Below are 18,336 nucleotides of genomic sequence, written 5' to 3'. Positions count from 1 at the left end.
AAATGGTGCCGGGAATGTACTGCCTGTGCCGTCGGGAGAAGTGAACGCCATGACCAGAGAGCGCCTCTCCATCCTATTGTGAGTAAGGCTCCCCTGGAGCTTGTTGCCATTGATCATGTGAAGTTGGAGCCAAGTCGCTCAGGTTATACTTATGCCATGACCATTATTGATCACTTCACTAAGTTTGTTGTAGCAGTGCCTGTGAAGGACCTGACAGCCAAGACTGCGGCGGAAGGCATTCTGGAAGCATTTTCTCCTGCCCTACGGCTGCCCAGAGAGAATCCTCACGACCAGGGTCCTGCGTTTGAATCACAGTTGTTCCAAGAGATGTGCCTGCTACATAACTGCCAGAAGGTCCGGACCACCGCCTATCATCCGCAAGGTAACGGACTCTGTGAAAAAATTAATCAAACTCTCATCGAAATGTTGAGAGCAGTGCCCCCTGAGACAAGAGGTAATTGGCCTACTCTGCTGCCACAACTTATGTATACGTATAACAATACAATTCACTGCTCCACCGGGTACACACCCTTCTATTTGATGTTCGGCCGTCAGGGGAGGCTGCCTGCTGACCACTCCCTGGACGTGCAAGTACACGATGTCATCAACCCACTACCAAAGACTGATTGGGTGGTGGAGCATCAAAGACATCTTCTTAATGCCAAAGAGATTGTTCAGGAGCGCATGAAAAGTGCCCGAGAGCGGCAGCAGAGAGACTATGACCTGGCTGCTCATGCAGAACCACTTGCTATGGGAGACGTGGTGTGGTTGAAGAATAACCACCGAACCAGCAAGCTGGATAGTAAGTGGGAGAGGACTCCCTACGTCATAACTGATATTCCTAATGCTGAGACCCACATTTACCAAATTTCCAGGGAAGGTAAAGGCTCCCAGATCGTACACAGGAATCGTTTAAAGCCCTGCATAGAAGGAGAAACTGCACCAGGGGACATTGAGCCAGAGTCTCCTGAGCCAGAGTCGTCGGCCCAACCTGTTTATCCTATGCAGGCTGTTGAGAACCTGTTACATGACAATGAGCCACTTCATTGGTTCCTCACACCCTGGTTGAACTTGGTGGTACCGGCTCCAGTTCCTGCTAGTCCTCAACCCCAGGAGGACCTGTCCCAGGGTATACCTGAAAGGGCTCCAGAACCTGCAGATTCCTCTGGCCCCCCTGAGCCAAGGCAGGAAGAGTCTCTGCCAGTAAGGAGATCCACGCGGCCTACTAAGGGGCACCCACCTGTGAGATTCAGAGACTACATTGTTGACCAGAGTAACTCCTCCCGGGAAACCCCTGTTTAACTGTCTACAAGACCCGGGTACGGACTTTTTTCGTTCTTTTGAGCCTCCAGGAACTTATTCCATATTTGTGTTTTATTATCATGGACTATCCTGGTTAATCCTGATACGCTGTACCAGGTCAGCGCCCCTGTTCCCTATATTATCCTGTGTTAAGAGAACGACGCCCCTTTTCACCGCACTTGTTCCTTTGCCAGCGGAGCTGCCTGATATTTTCCTTGCAAATGTAGTGATTGTGTATATGCCTGCTTTGCATTTTTGTCTTTCAGGTCACAGTTTCCAGCTAGGCGGGCCCCCTGTGTTGCGCCGAGGACGGGCAACCTCAAAGTAGCGGGGTATGTAGTGTCCCACTACGTAAGGGTGGGCACTACTAAGGGTCATGTTGCCCCACCTCCTGTGGGAAATTGCTATGGTATTTTTTATTGCAATGTCATGTTAATTCCTGTGTACCAGGCCTGTTAGGGGTGTAATTTCTTCTCCCAAGCTGTAGAGGGAGCTAGGGAACCCCTTAGTATAAATAGTTAGGCCCAGACAGGAAGGAGTTAGTTCAGTCTAATCCAGGAGGCTAAGTAGCTCAGGCTAGCCTGCCTGAGGTCCCTGAGCAAGAGAAGCTCCGAAGTTAATCCAGGGGAAGAAGTTACCTCCTGAAGATAACTAGCACCTTATCAAGTACAGAGCAAAGCCACTTTTATCCAGCCAAATAGAAAGCTGAAGGGCAGAAGGATATTTAAAGCAAGAAGATATATACCAGAGGAAGTTTTCCCTACCCAAGGATAAAGCCAGCAATAGGGCATATGGGCCTTGGTGAAAGCCAGACAGGATCTGAGGAAAGTACAGCCTGATCTGTAAGTGTTATTCCCTCTGAGTATCTTGCAAAGACTTTGCCTGCCAATTGTATGAAGCCTGCCTGTATTCAACATTATACATATGGAACTAACTAAAGACTGTACATAGTTGAACTGTTCAGTAAAAAGAAGTTCTGGTTCACTGCAACTGTGTGTACCTCAATTCTTCCTACAATAAATCGGTGTGCCACCGTTACCAGCACTGGCGTCACGAACTTTAAGGGATCTTGCCACAGGCACACGAAACCTACAACACCCAGGGCACCTCACCTACCACCTGGCCTGGTCCCTATACACAGAGAGTGCCCCAGAGGATCCATGTGCCAACCTCTCCATCACTGCTGTACGCCTGCCCAGGGTATATAAAAACTGTGAGTACCAAGAGCAATCCTCGTTCTGCCTATTAACCCTAACCTCACATTCGCTCACCCTGCAGGACTGGCGCACTGCATAAGTTCTGCCTGCTTCTCCTCCCTATCTGCTGCTCCGTCTCTCCCTCTGAACTCCCCTCCTCTTCCTCTCTTGTGGGCACCCACGTGACGTCCATCGACACGTCATCATCGTCACCTTCCCCACCACTAATATTAGAGATCTCGGAGTAGGCAGCAACAGCGGGGACCAACCTCCTTGGGCTGATCTGGTTACTGTCGTCAGACTGCTGGGTGGCGGCCATTGCTACCTCCTCTTCCTGATCCGATGCCAAGAATGCCTGCGCATCGGAAATGTCTTGGAATGGATCGGAAAACAATTCCTCTGACTCGAGCGGAGGGGATATGGTGGTGGTGGTGTCTTTGGGGGTGCACACAGCAGAGAGTGAAGAGGGTGCAGATAGAGAGGATGAGGAGGGTGCAGAAGCGGAAGGCTGAGTGAGCTACTCAACCAAGTCTGGTGCGTCCTTTGACGTAATTGCACGCACCTTCTGCAACTTCCTGCTTAGGCTCTGGCCCTGTGCTCCTGCCCGACCCCTACCACCCCTGCGGAAGGGCCTGCCTCTTCCTCTGCCTGTCATTTTTTAAATGACCCTGTGACAAAAGTCTCTATAGAAGAGCAGTATTTGTGGAAGAAGGTATATATTACCCTGCTTCAATCAGTTGTTTTGGGGGGCAACTGTTATATGACACCAGTTATAATTATTTTTTCCAATACCGTTTGTCACTGTGTGTAGCAGAGGGAACGCAGCAAAACAGCAAACAAATGCTGCACTACCCAAATGCACTATATAGAAAGTATATTATTGATAAATATAACACCCCGCTTCTATCAGTTATTTAGGGGGGCAACTGGTATATTACACCAGTTATAATTATTTTTTCTAATTGTGTTTGTCACTCTATGTAGCTGCAGTATCGCTGCAGAACCGCTCACCACCACTGCTGCACAATACAAATCCACTATAATATGCTTTCTATGTTAGAAAGTATATTATAAGTGTATTACACCCCTCTGTAGTGCACACCTATAAATAGTACACCTATATCAGCCCTTAAAAGGACTTTTGTGGACCTATTTGATAGCGTTTTTGTCCCTAGCAGTCTGTCCCTGCTCCACACAGCAACCTTTCCCTACACTGACAAAAGACTGAATGTAAAATGGCAGCCAGAACAGGTCTATTTATAAGGTAGGCGGTATGTCCATGTGCTGAAACTTTTCAATTGGCTGTCCTGTACCACCTGATGGATCTGTCATGGGTCAAAGATCTTTGCAATGTAAAAGAATATGGCGGGCGCGAATATCGGCATATGTTTGCATGTTCGGTGAATCGCGAACGCTCAAAGTTCGCCACGAACCGACCACCGGGCAAACTGCAAGGCCATCTCTACCCCTTAATCAATATTTTGTGGAAGCAGGTATATTGCACCCCTCAATCAGTATTTTGTGGAAGCAGGTATATCGCAGGCCTCAATCAATATTTGGTGGAAGCAGGTATATCGCACCCCTCAATCAGTATTTTGTGGAAGCAGGTATATCAAACCCCTTAATCAGTATTTAGTAAGAGCAGGTATATTGCACCCCTCAATAATTTTTTTGGGGGGGGCAACAGGTATATCACCCCCGTTGCAAATAGTTGTTCCAATAGCGCTTGTCCCTCTATATACCTGCGGTATCGCAGCAGAACCGCACACAAATGCTGCACAATACAAATGCACTATATACTTTCTATGTTAGAAAGTATATTATAGCTATATCACACCCCTCAATCAGTTTTTTGGGGGCAACAGGTATATCACACCAGTTGCAGTTAGTTATTCCAATAGCGTTTGTCCTCTATATAGCTGCGGTATCGCAGCAGAACCGTACACAACTGCTGCACAATACAAATGCACTATAATATACTTTCTATGTTAGAAAGTATATTATAAGTATATCACACCCCTCAGCATATCCCACCTATCGATAGCACACCTATACTAGTCCTTAAAGGGATTCTGTCACCTCTTTTTACCCTATAGAGATGCAGACATACACGGCTAGATCGCCGCTAGCATGTCCGCAATATACCTGTCCCATATCTCTGAGTGGTTTTATTGAGTGTAAAAAATTATTTTATATATATGTAAATCAGCCTGGTAAGGAGCCCAAGGGGCTGTACTAACCGTTCTGGAGCCCAGCTACGCCCCCCTGTGAAGAAGTGATTTTTACACTCAATAAAACCACAGAGATAAAGGACAGGTATATTGCGGACATGCTAGCGGCGATCTATCCATGCATGTCTGCATCTCTATAGGGTAAAAAGAGGTGACAGAATCCTTTTAAAAGGACTTTTGTGGCCCTATTAGCTAGCATTTGGTGTCCCTAACAGTCTGTCCCTGCTCCACAAAGCAACCTCTCCCTACACTGGCAAAACACAGAATGTAAAATGGCTGCCAGATTGGGTTGTTATAGGGTAGGGGGTGTGACCATGTGCTGAAACGTCTCAATTGGCTGTCCTGTCCCACCTTGAACCGCAAGGCCATCTCTAGTGTGCCTCTTTAATGCTCTCCGTTCTAAAAAAAACTTATATAGTACAATTTTTACTAATACCTCAGTAAATACATTGTCAATCCTCTCTACCTGTGACCAACTTTTCCAGGGATGAAGTGTTAGATTAAATCTAAAAAGACAGTAGGAGGGCTGTGAAGAAAATGAAGACAATAATAATAAGACAGTAACACACAGTTGGGGATTTTAAGATGGAAGTGAGAAGACAGCAGGAGGGAAGGAGGCTTCTAGATACCTGCTGGGACTTACACACTGTCTAAAATAAAGACAACAGGGTCCCAGAGAGACAGAGCGACAGGAGAAAACCAGGAAACATCGAGATATAGGTGATGCTCCTGGAGGAGCAAGTGTTAGAAAGGTGATTCTAAAGATAGAAGCAAATGTTGAACACCAAGAGAAGAATAAAGATACAGTGAGATATGTTGGAAACTATTTTATATGATAGTACAAATGTAGAAAAAAACAAATATTGTAAGCAAGGAAAGAGCACCACTGGGATGTCACATGGAGAGGAGCATGAGTAATGCATATGACTAGATTGGCCACTACGTCTAACCAAATTTTTGAAATGCACCCATAGTTCACATTTACCATTGTTCATTGCTACAAGAAAATTTAAATTTTTTAAATCAACTACAAAAAAGAAAAGAAGAAGGCCTGAAGATGGCATCTCTCTTATAACTCATTTTGATGAGGGGGTATTGTGAAATAAAACAATTCTACCAAGATAACATCACCTCATTAATAAAGCCATGTGCATGAATGCAGCTAGTAAAACTCACCTACAGGTTCTGCATCCAACTTCTTGGCATTACAACAAGGAACGTATAATATTGGTGGATGTAATGGAAGCTGAGTGGTGAGCACAGCTGCCTTGAAGCTTTAGAGCTATGAATGGAGGCGAAGAGGTGCACCTAGCCTTTCTGTTGTCTGAGGTGAAAATTGAAACGGCGCCTCCTCCTGCCTTGCCAAATTCTCAACCTAACGTCTTCCCTCTTAACATTACATACAGCACTATCAAACATACAGGGTAATACAATTCACATAGATCTTACATTCAGTGACATCTCTTTTGATATAGATGTTCTCTTTCCTCATCTTCTCCTTTCAGACCAGACCACCATGGTGATTTCTTTCATCTACGTCTCGCCTCTGCAGAGCTTGACAGATATTTTAGTTTCCCACTTTTCCATCATCCTCCCACCTTCTGAACACCCCATCCTGCCACCCCCAATACTGTTTCAGCTGTGCTCCCCAATACTATACTGGAGAAACAGTCCCCCTAAAATTACTATTCCCATGCAGATAGTGCCCCCTTCAATAATTATTGGCACACAGTGCCCTAAAAGATAACTGCACCGAGCAAATAATGCCCCTGACACTAATAGAGTCACAAACATAATGTCACCCAAAAATTATTGTACTAAGCTGGTACTGTGTCAGGGTGGCCCCCACAGTGATAGTGCTCCAAAAAGTCTCACCAATAGTAATAATTCTCTGCCAGAGTGGTCAGTATTGGGCCCTATTCTCTTCAATATATTTATTAATGATCTTGTAGAAGGCTTGCATAGTAAAGTATCAATTTTCGCAGATGACACTAAACTGTGTAAAGTAATTTACACTGATGAGGACAGTATGCTACTACAGAGGGATCTGGATAGATTGGAGGCTTGGGCAGATAAGTGGCAGATGAGGTTTAACACTGATAAATGTAAAGTTATGCACATGGGAAGGAATAATGCAAGTCACCCGTACATACTAAATGGTAAAACACTCGGTAACACGGACATGGAAAAGGATCTAGGAATTTTAATAAACAGCAAACTAAGCTGCAAAAACCAGTGTCAGGCAGCTGCTGCCAAGGCCAACAAGATAATGGGTTGCATCAGAAGGGGCATAGATTCCCGTGATATGAACATAGTCCTACCACTTTACAAATCGCTAGTCAGACCACACATGGAGTACTGTGTACAGTTCTGGGCTCCTGTAAACAAGGCAGACATAGCAGAGCTGGAGAGGGTTCAGAGGAGGGCAACTAAAGTAATAACTGGAATGGGGCAACTACAGTACCCTGAAAGATTATCAAAATTAGGGTTATTCACTTTAGAAAAAAGACGACTGAGGGGAGATCTAATTAATATGTATAAATATATCAGGGGTCAGTACAGAGATCTATCCCATCAGCTATTTATCCCCAGGACTGTGACTGTGACGAGGGGACATCCTTTGCGTCTGGAGGACAGAAGGTTTGTACACAAACATAGAAGAGGATTCTTTACGGTAAGAGCAGTGAGACTATGGAACTCTCTGCCGGAGGAGGTGGTGATGGTGAGTACAATAAAGGAATTCAAGAGGGGCCTGGACGTATTTCTGGAGCTTAATAATATTACAGGCTATAGCTACTAGAGAGGGGTCGTTGATCCAGGGAGTTATTCTGATTGCCTGATTGGAGTCGGGAAGGAATTTTTTATTCCCCTAAAGTGGAGAAAATTGGCTTCTACCTCACAGGGTTTTTTGCCTTCGTCTGGATCAACTTGCAGGATAACAGGCCGAACTGGATGGACAAATGTCTTTTTTCGGCCTTATGTACTATGTTACTATGTTACTATGTTACTAGAGTGCATTTAGTAGTGCCACTACAGTGCCCCCAACAGTACTAATGCCCCTGCTGTGCCCCAGAAGTAATAATGCTTCCATAGTCCCCATACTAGTAATCATGTTCCCCGTAGTCCCCCAGCAGTAATAAAGCTCACCATAATGCCCCCCAGTAGTAATAATTCTCCTTATAATGTGACAGTAGAAAATGCCCTCTTATAATGTGACCCGATACAAAAAAATGCCCCCTTAAATAGTACCCTAGTATGAAAATAACACCCTTATAATGTGTACTAGTGCAAAACAGACCCCTTATAATGTGAGCTAGTACTAGAAATACTCTCTTATAATGTGAGCCAGTACAAAAATGCCCCCTCTTCGTGCCCCCAGTGAGCTAATGCCCTCATAGTGCACTCATAATGTGTGCCAATGCCCCCTTGTGTGTGCCAGTACAAAAATACCCCTTCCTAGTATCCTCAGTTGAACTAATATCCCCATAGTGCCCCATAATGTGTGCTAGTATAAAATACCCCTATATAGTGCCCCAGTAGATGCTCCCATAGTGCTCCTCTCACCGCATCCCCATAGTGCCCCCTATAGTGTGTGCCAGTATAAAATGGCACTATATAAAACATCCAGTAGATGCTCCCTTAGTGCTCCCCCCGCCTCTTCCTCATATTGGCCAAACAGCATAGTGTAAAATGAAAAAAAAACAACTCAAATACTTACTTTTATGTGGCTGTCAGCGATGCAGTGTAGGCTTCTTCCGTCCTGTGTCCTGCACTGTATGCTTCCTGGCTCAGAAGACTCGATGACTACGATGACATCATTGCACGGACTGTGCCGGCCTCTGATAGGCTAAGGCCTCCTGCACATGAATGTGTGCACCCCGTGGCCTTGCTGCAATGCAGGCCGCAATGCATGTACACCGACTATGGGGCAGCCGCAGCGGATCGCAGACCTATTCACTTTAATGGGTCCGTGAGCTGCCCGTTCCGCAAAAAGATAGCACATGTTCTATCTTTTTGCGGATCGGAAGAATGGGACGAAAATCCATGGAAGCACTCTGTAGTGCTTCGGTATGGTTCCGTTACGCACCATTCCGCATCTCCGTATTTGCGGACCCATTTAAGTGAATTGGTCCACATCCATGATGCGGAATGCCTACGGAACGGCGCCCGTGTATTGCGGATGCGGAAATGTGGTGTGCAATACGGCAACGGGCAGCACACAGGAGGCTTAAAGGTACTAGGCCTGAAACCTGTCAGAGGGAACAGCGGGCCAACGAGACATCACTTCCGTGCTCCGTCGCAGCATTCAACTGTAATGCTGTCCTGAGGACAGCGATACAGTGGAATATAGAGAGATGCGCAGCAGCACTCATTTACCTCGGCCCACCACCACCCCCCACTTAGATCCAGGGGCGCACCTAATGAGGCGATTGCCTCACCTTGCCTAATTGGCTGTGCGGCCATGTGAAGGAGTAAAGGTGTCCATATACCTTCAAACACCTGTTGGCCAACAGCTGTTTCTCCAGTCTTACCCATACGCTTGCATGCTCAGTTTCGGCAGTCCGTACATGTGTTGTCAATGGGGAGGGGCTAGTAAGCAGCTGACAGACAACTGGTTGTTGTTTATATCCAATGAGAATAAGATCAGCTTTGAAATTCAATATGTTCTATCTGTCTTTCCCCTGACATACTTGTCAGGGAAGAGTGGGGAGGCCTCTATGGTGGCTCAGTGGTTAGCACTGGTGCCTTGCAGCGGTTCTAGGTTTGAATCCGACCAATGGCAACATCTGCATGGAGTTTGTATGTTCTCCCTGTGTTTGCGTGGGTTTCCTCTAGGTACTCTGGTTTCCTCCCACACTCCAAAGACATACTGATAGGGAACTTAGATTGTGAGCCCCATCGGGGACAGTGTGATGCTAATGTCTGTAAAGCGCTGTTTCTGGTTTTCTCACATGCAGACATCAGTAGGTACAGGGACTGATGTGAAGGAGCAGCGCATGATGCCTTAAGAATAAAATTGACACTGAATGTAATTATTCCCTGAAATAACAAAATAATTCAATACAAGTATAATTTATATTGGATGCTTATTGACGTTTAATGTCTTCAGAAAACAATAAACTACCCTTTTACGTAGAATTACTATTAGGCATTTGGTTTAGTTACTTACCCTTAACAATGAGCTCTGCATAGTTGGACACCCCAGACCCTCCAGCTGATCTTAAGACACAGCGATATTTGCTTATACTTCGCTGAGAAGTGTCCCCGACGTTGACTGTGGCAGAGAATCGCCTGTGATTTACCACACGAGTTACCATGAGACCTGTGTCGCGTCCATTCCACTGCTGCAGAACAGAGATAAAGGCTCACAATCAGTCACACCGCTCCTGACAGCAAGAAGGTAAGGACAGCTTGTCTAATCCACTTTTATTTCTATAAACTTGAAGTCAAAATTGCTAACAGCTAAAAAGTGAAACAGTAAAGCCAACTCAGCCATGTTCTGTCTGCCTAACCTCATTGACTATATAAATCCAATTACAGTGAAACCTCTCCGAAGGTTGACGTTTTTGAGAAGACCACCTCCTTATCCAGACCAGATTTCCTGTGACAGATTTTCAGTTCCACCATGTGTTATACACACCGTTCATCTTCTTTGAGAAGCCCACCGTCTAGAATGTCACTTTTTAATAAAACTTTTCATGGTCGTGTCAAAAAGGTTTCACTGTACCTGGTCAACCATCCACATAATGAGGACCTCAAAGGTGGCCTTCAATTCCATATAGCTCATTGCATTCAGTGTCCTGTGTGTTCCTGGATTTCCGCAAAAAGGTGATTGCACATATTCAGCCACCTCTCTAACGCAAATGAGGAAACTTCAGGCTTGCAATAATCTTGTTCTGAAAGATCAAAATCTTATTGCAAAAATATTTTGTGGTATATTTATAAATTTTTGGGATTCTCCTTGAAGTAATTCTCCCATTATTGTGTTTGCTACAATTGCGATGCTAACGGAGTAGGGGAGCCCTGGACAGGTTCAGAGAGGACTGGGTGAACCTGAGATGACTGCAAGGGTTGCCTCTATGGTACAAAACTCATTTGCATCTAAATTGCATTCACTGTAGCTGCTCTGGATCTTGCCATCTTAGTCTTGTCTTTCTTACCTGCAACCACAACTTGTCATGTTGAGACCATTTTCCTCCGGCGATGCACTGAAAACTGGCATTCTGTCCAACATTCACCTCCACGTTCTGCAAGCGCAAGAAATGGGGAGCGTTCCCTGAGCACAAAAGAAAGACATCAGTGTGGGGACCTTTTAAAAAAACAAGCAAACAGTTTCCAAGCTCGGTTTAGTTATTAGCAGACTAAATGTATAGCTGCTGTCTGCGCAGCCTCCTAAATGAGCTACAGGCAGAGAATTACGGCTCATTCTGCGAGTGCCTGGCACAAATTCAAGGCAACTATAAAAAGATCAGAGAAAAGCAAAGGCATTTATAGAAATGTCAGGGACATGCCTCTTATCTGTTTATACTACACATACAAGGGCATCTTAAATACAGTCATCTGGAAATACATGGTAACTCTTGTTTTTCACATCTTCCTATCATAAAATTCAGCATGGCCATATGTGGGAACTTATGTGGCCTATGCATTTCTGTTGTGTGCCCCTGCATGACAAACAAGGTAGCAATGGTCTACAAAATCAGAAGCCAACAGAACCAAGAAGCAATGTGTAGAGAAAGTTATTGCTACTATTATTTGGTAATTTGAAAGAAAATTGTTTTTGTGCTTCACAGTTGAACTCTACTCTAATGAAGTAGACGCCGGTGGCACAGGTTCACAGTTATAGCCATATAGTTCAACAGATTTCACTTGCAGACATCTTGCAATGTACATAGTGCTGGGCGTTCCTTCACTTGGGGCAAAGGTATAGTACACTGCCCTATCCCTGTGCCTAAATACCTTTCGATAGTGGTTTGTTGACACAACTACCTCTTGGCACAATGTATCTGGGAGAAATGTGCAGCGTCCCACATATGTGTGTAAATGGGACACTTCAAACATCTGAATATATATATATATATTGAATTGCAATGTATGGTATTCTCTATTATCTGGCTGGCAAGTCCATTTACATTCATTCACCCCTAAGTGGTGCTGGCACCACATAGTATATATAGTGGGGGGTGTCTAGCTGAGAGCACATTAGAATGTAGAGAGAGGAGTTAGTTTGTAGTTGGTGAGAGGAGGAGAAGGAAGTTCATGGAGGAGAGATACCGGCTAAAGTCACCATGTAGCTGTGTTCCTTTCCTCTGGGCCCTGATCAACCCTGGAGAAGATACCTACAGAAACCAAGCACCAGACAGTGAGTCTATACACCAAGATGCAGAGAGACTAGTGAGGGTAACAGCTAACTATAACTTATGGACCTCATCAACACAAGTGACCAGGAGTAGCTTTTCGAGTGCCTGGACACAACTGGATGACTAAGGCCATAATTGTCCTTATGCACTACACAAGCCTTCCGGGTCATAGTGGAAAAACCTATTTATAAGAGTATCCTGCCAAATAATGAAGCAGATGTGCCACAAGGGAGATCACCCTTAAAGGATAGCTCATAGTAACTATATATACTGTATATCAGCATCTTCAGTGCCAGAGTACTGTAATAAGTGAACTTAGGATTACCACCAGGATCCTTGCCTGTAAAGTATCAGCATTAGAAGAATCCCACCATTGATAACTGCCATTGCCTGATAATACGATTACAAGTGAACCTATTACTTATGCTCTATAAAAAGCTTTCCATTGATGAACTGTACCAACTGTCCAGAGACTATTGATTCTTCAGTAAATGTTCAACTGGTTTACAACAACCAACTCCTTATTCTTACTACTACTACTCTCAACATTTGCACCTAACGGTGTTGGCGTCACAAACACCGGGGGACTAGCCGCAAAAGCACCTAACACCCATTACTATCAAGGGCACCTCAACTTCCATCTGGCTGGTGTTCCCTGTACCCGAGAGTGCCCCGGAGGATTTCGTGATGTCTTCCCATCCATTGTACGCCAGCCCAGGGAGGCATTTGCTAACCGTGAGTACATGAACTATTGCACACATCGGCCCACCGTGAGCCTCACGTGTGTTCCCCTGTGGTTTGGTAGCGTTACAAATGCTCTACCAGTCCCCTAGCTATGCCCCTGACATAGTGTTTGGGTGGCAGATAGCTTACCAACTGCCTATATAACCTTATATGTAAATATTACAGGGGTATTGATATCTGTGTGCCCTCAGGTAGATTTTTAGGGGGTCATTTACTGACCAGAAATACACCTAGGTGTATTTTTGGAGTAGGTTCTGTGACTTTTCCCCACTTACGCCAGGTCTAAAAAAGTGGACGTGGTGTGGGCGGGGAAGGGTATGGGCCGGTAGGCCCATCTCATTTATCATTTTCTACGCCTGGTCTAAATGTAAGACAACTAGGAAGTTATGTAGAGGCTGGCGCCTCTACCTTGCAGACTGTAAGCCCTTGCAGGCAAGGCCTTCTCTCCTTCTGTACCAGTTTGTAACTCGTCTTGTTCATGCTTACTGCAATTGTTTTTATTATGTATACGCCCTTTAATAAATAATAATAATTTTTCCATCATATTATACACTGCTCATTTACAGGGGTTACGATCATCCTGCAATCCAACAGCGGTGGCCGTGCTTGCACACTATAGGAAAAAGCACCGGCCTACACTTACTCCCACGGTCTCAGCCACCAGAGAGGTGATCACCTTTTCCTACAGTGAGGAAGCACAGCCATCACTGCTGGATTGCAAGCTGGTCGTAACCCCTGGAAATGAGCAGTGTATAATGCAACGAAAAAATGAATCAAACCAGTAAAGGAGGCAATATGGACAGTCACAATACATTAGTAAGTGCCTGGTATTAACTCTGTCTACATGATAAATGCCATTTGCTGAAGGGAGACCACCCCTTTTAATCTGGCCATACATATTAGATATTTGTCTGCCAATTTCACCGGGATTGGCCAACCTTCTAATGTGTATTGGGGCCTCCTGACTCTCTCCAACGATGGCAGATGTAAGGGGAAATAAGAATCAGGCATGTTGGATTTTAATTTGCCTGATAATTTGTCTACTGATAAACATGCATGAGTATGGGGGATCAAGAGTACCATTGGCCAAATGTGCGTTCGGCCAATCGTATGTGTCTGGCTGGCCGTACTCATAAGGTGGGTTTGTGTAAAATTCAAGGATTCTGATTTATGAATGCAAACAAGTCAATTGGATGGTTGTAACCTGGTAAATTGGATGGTATCTGGTATTGCACCAAACTTCCACCATATTTCACCCTCCTATTACACTGTTCCATTCATGGCAATATCCCACACATTGACTCTTGGGGAATTTGGTGATAGGTGCCTGATGCATCCACCACACCATTAATAGCACCCTAACTCTGCCATGCATATACATATATACATATTGTATCAGTGACCTTTTCCTAATTACTGATGAGCGGCAGGGGCTATATTCGAATTCGCGAGATTTCCAGAATATTTTGAAGAATATTTATCATATATTCGTGAATTCGAGAATTCAAGATTATTTTATTGAATGTGAAAAATCGGCAATGTAAAAATCGCGTAATGCGAATTCGTAAGCAAAATACAGGCATGGGTCACTTTGGCCACATTTTTCAAGCTGCTAGAAGTTTCATGAGTTTCTCCTGAGACTGGAGAAAATGGTTGGCACGGCAGAACATTACAATAGCTTTATATGCAGATAGAGTCAAGTGCTCCAATATTTTTGCAATTGTGCTAATCGGCAGTGATTAGAATATTTTTTCACACTACGTGCAACTTCCCATTTTACCAGGTCTGACTACAGATTACTGATTGGTGCACTAAGTATTGTTGCGAACTTTACATTGCTTCCTTCTCATTGGCCTACAAGCAAGAAGCAGAGAGGAATCATGTTTTCAGATGGAAATAAATGCTGAATATTCAATATAACGAATACATAGCACTATATTTTAAATGTAATAATGGATTGTGGTGGCTCACTCGTTAGTAGTTGTGGTATGGTGCTACAAGCTCATATAGAGGGAATCACCCAACCCTCTATTGAAAAGTAAATGTAAAAGTTAAAAAATGAGCGGGCACTCATACACTTGGCAACCAAATTGAGATGTGCAGAAAATAATTAATGTTAAATCCCCATAAAAATAAAGTGATAAAAATAGTTGATAACAATACAATAAAATACAATAGCATATATTAAAAAGCAATCACATATATACTAAATGGTCGGTATAATCGATATATGTTCGATAGATAATCGATAAATAATCGGTAAGTAGTCAATATTATAAATCGCACCGAAAATCTTCAAGTAATACCCAGGCTTTGTATGTGCTGTTATTGCAAAGAGGAAGGTATTTCCTTTATACCTCTAGCCCACATTGAGAAGGTGAGTGTCACTTTAAATGTTGAGGTACATTTTCCCTGGGAGCGCAATATGCTCATGTCGCGTCCACAGGAATCCGATAATATTCAGCTTAGAGTCTCTTATGGCATTTCTTTTATGAATAAAGGTAAACTTTGAATCAATGTTCGGCTTACCGTCTGATGTCTGCTGTCTCCCGATTGCTTGAACGGAGCTTTAAGTATTCGCCGGCTTGTTTGATCGCTCCTTGAGGCACGCTATTTCGAATTCTGCGGGAGTTCCAAAGATCGCGGGAGTTGACACTCTGTTCCGCAATTTCCTTCGGTACAGCTTTCAACAAAGAAGATATATATTCCTTTCCTGTAGAGGTTTTTTCTGTATGGCCATACAGGTTTATCGGAGGCTTTTCAATGCAGGTACATAACTTGTTTCACCATACGCGTTTGGGGTAGATTCGCTCTCCCTTCCTCAGTGGTCAAGTGTCTGCCTGCTTTGCCTCCATTTTTATCCTTTCCTTAATTGCTTCCAAAATAACAAGCACCTGCTATTCATGCTGTTCCCAATCAATCAGGGAGTAGTCCTATATAGCATTGTCCTCTTTTCTCTCTTTGCGGTTTTCATGCGTTTTTTTAGGAACGCATGCGTTTTTTTGGGAACACATGCGTTTTTTTGCCCAGATGTCCCAATCGGTGCAATATACTGCTGCATATAGTATAAACTTTGTATCTGGTTGCTAACATTATAAAATCCTAGTTTTTAAAAAAAATGACTAAATATATCAATAATGTTAAAATACACATAAAATGCATAAAACTATGAATAATCCCTAACAATTCTAACATTCGAGGGATTTGAGGAATTATGAGGATTGGAGATTTTCGCAATTTGATGGAGAAAAGAGGATGGGTATCTAGAGGCCAAGGACACTGGAGGGGCGGAGACTTCATTAGACAAATGTCTAGGATAGAATCCAGACGCATTTATGAATTTGGATCTCTGCAACCGAAAGGACTCAATGCTGAGTTGGAGATTTTCGGATTTATGTAGGTTGGGTGTCTCGCGGCCGATGGCACGTCGCATTCCAGGACTTTTATTGGCGCTGCGACGTGTCCTTGGCCTCTAGATATCCATCCTCTTTTCTCCATCAAATTGCCAAAATCTCCAATCCTCATAATTCCTCAAATCCCTCGAATGTTAGAATTGTTAGGGATTATTCATAGTTTTATGTATTTTAACATTATTGATATATTTAGTCATTTTAAAAAAATCTAGGATTTTATAATGTTAGCAACCAGATACAAAGTTTATACTATATACAGCAGTATATTGCACCGATTGGGACATCTGGGCAAAAAAAACCACGTGTTCCCAAGAAAACGCATGCGTTCCTAAAAAAACGCATGAAAACCGCAAAGAGAGAAAAGAGGACAATGCTATATAGGACTACTCCCTGTTTGATTGGGAACAGCATGAAGAGCAGGTGCTTGTTATTTTGGAAGCAATTGAGGAAAGGATAAAAATGGAGGCAAAGCAGGCAGACACTTTACCACTGAGGAAGGGAGAGCGAATCTACCCGAAACGCGTATGGTGAAACAAGTTATGTACCTGCATTGAAAAGCCTCCGATAAACCTGTATGGCCATACAGAAAAAACCTCTACAGGAGCGATCAAACAAGCCGGCGAATACTTAAAGCTCCGTTCAAGCAATCGGGAGACAGCAGACATCAGACGGTAAGCCGAACATTGATTCAAAGTTTACCTTTATTCATAAAAGAAATGCCATAAGAGACTCTAAGCTGAATATTATCGGATTCCTGTGGACGCCACATGAGCATATTGCGCTCCCAGGGAAAATGTACCTCAACATTTAAAGTGACACTCACCTTCTCAATCTGGGATAGAGGTATAAAGGAAATACCTTCCTCTTTGCAATAACAGCACATACAAAGCCTGGGTATTACTTGAAGATTTTCGGTGCGATTTATAATATTGACTACTATTGATTATTATCGAACTTACCGATTATTTATCGATTATCTATCGAACATATATCGATTATACCGACCATTTAGTATATATGTGATTGCTTTTTAATATATGTTATTGTATTTTATTGTATTGTTATCAACTATTTTTATCACTTTATTTTTATGGGGATTTAACATTAAATATTTTCTGCACATCTCAATTTGGTTGCCAAGTGTATGAGTGCCCGCTAATTTTTTAACTTTTACATTAACTATATTTTAAATATTTGCGATAAAAATTTGCTATTCGAATATTCGCGATTGTGACGAATACCGTACCCTGACTGACGCCGGACGTCAACTACGTAGAGCTCATGAGACGCGGTAGGGTCACTGGTTACCAAGACGTGACGTTACGCCCTCCCGAAGGAGCATGTAAGGTCAGCTTGGTACAGTTTACACCGACTGTCCACACTGGCACAGAGAGGCAACAAGCTTAGGGAGCCTGGTCACTGCCCCAGTGAAACAGCGCTTCCTCAGCCTGGGAAATCTGCCAACCAGCATCTCGTTTGATATAAGCCGGGTCCGCTAACGGGATTATATAGGGTGAGAAACCAACCCGCGGTAGCTTATAACTAGGCCGAAACATGGACGTGGGGATTCGTGATCGAGATACAAGACAGCACAAGATTAAATTAAATATTTAATCGCCTTAAGGGCACACTAGATAACACACTATACACAAGGAATATATACAGTGGTCTGAGGTTACAAATACAGTTAGTATGGTACAAACAGGATTACACAGAGTACAAATCATTTATCGGGTAGATGAATGTTTCTTTGGGTTATGATGGTGGAATAGTCCTTGGCTGCGGTCACGTGGGGGCAGTGATGTCAGCAGTTTCCAGGTCTCTCCAAACACATGGCCCCTTTCAGAGAAAAGACCCGCCCGCTTGCTGGCACAAGCCTTTTAACCTGTATCCGGCCCCTCCCCTCCTGGCCTCTGGGAGGGGTCCACCTCCCCTCTGCTGAGCTGGCAGCACATGAACCACAAAACCGATTAGAGCTTATGGCTCCAGACCAGAATGTTGCATGGAGGTGGTTCTGGGACCAATGGATCATCCTGGGTTCCAGCTACCAGTACAGTCCAAGCATGGTACTGTTATTTGGTTTCTGTGG

General features: G+C 43.8%; 1 protein-coding gene across 1 annotated transcript in view; it reads right to left on the bottom strand.

Moving 5' to 3' along the window:
• The window catches only part of PTPRT (protein tyrosine phosphatase receptor type T), a 429,759-nt gene that overhangs the window by 208,721 nt on the left and 202,702 nt on the right, over positions 1 to 18,336 (bottom strand). Inside the window, exons 5-6 of the mRNA XM_040436598.1 lie at positions 10,891 to 11,006; positions 9,900 to 10,074 (exon numbers count right to left, since the gene is read on the bottom strand). Of these exons, the coding sequence (XP_040292532.1) occupies positions 9,900 to 10,074; positions 10,891 to 11,006 (291 nt within the window). The remainder of the gene's footprint in view (positions 1 to 9,899; positions 10,075 to 10,890; positions 11,007 to 18,336) is intronic.

This window comes from Bufo bufo, chromosome 6, assembly GCF_905171765.1.
Source record: "Bufo bufo chromosome 6, aBufBuf1.1, whole genome shotgun sequence".
NCBI classification, from domain to species: domain Eukaryota; kingdom Metazoa; phylum Chordata; class Amphibia; order Anura; family Bufonidae; genus Bufo; species Bufo bufo.
The sequence above is the reverse complement of the archived record's forward strand: the minus strand, read 5'-3'. Positions and strand labels throughout refer to the sequence as shown.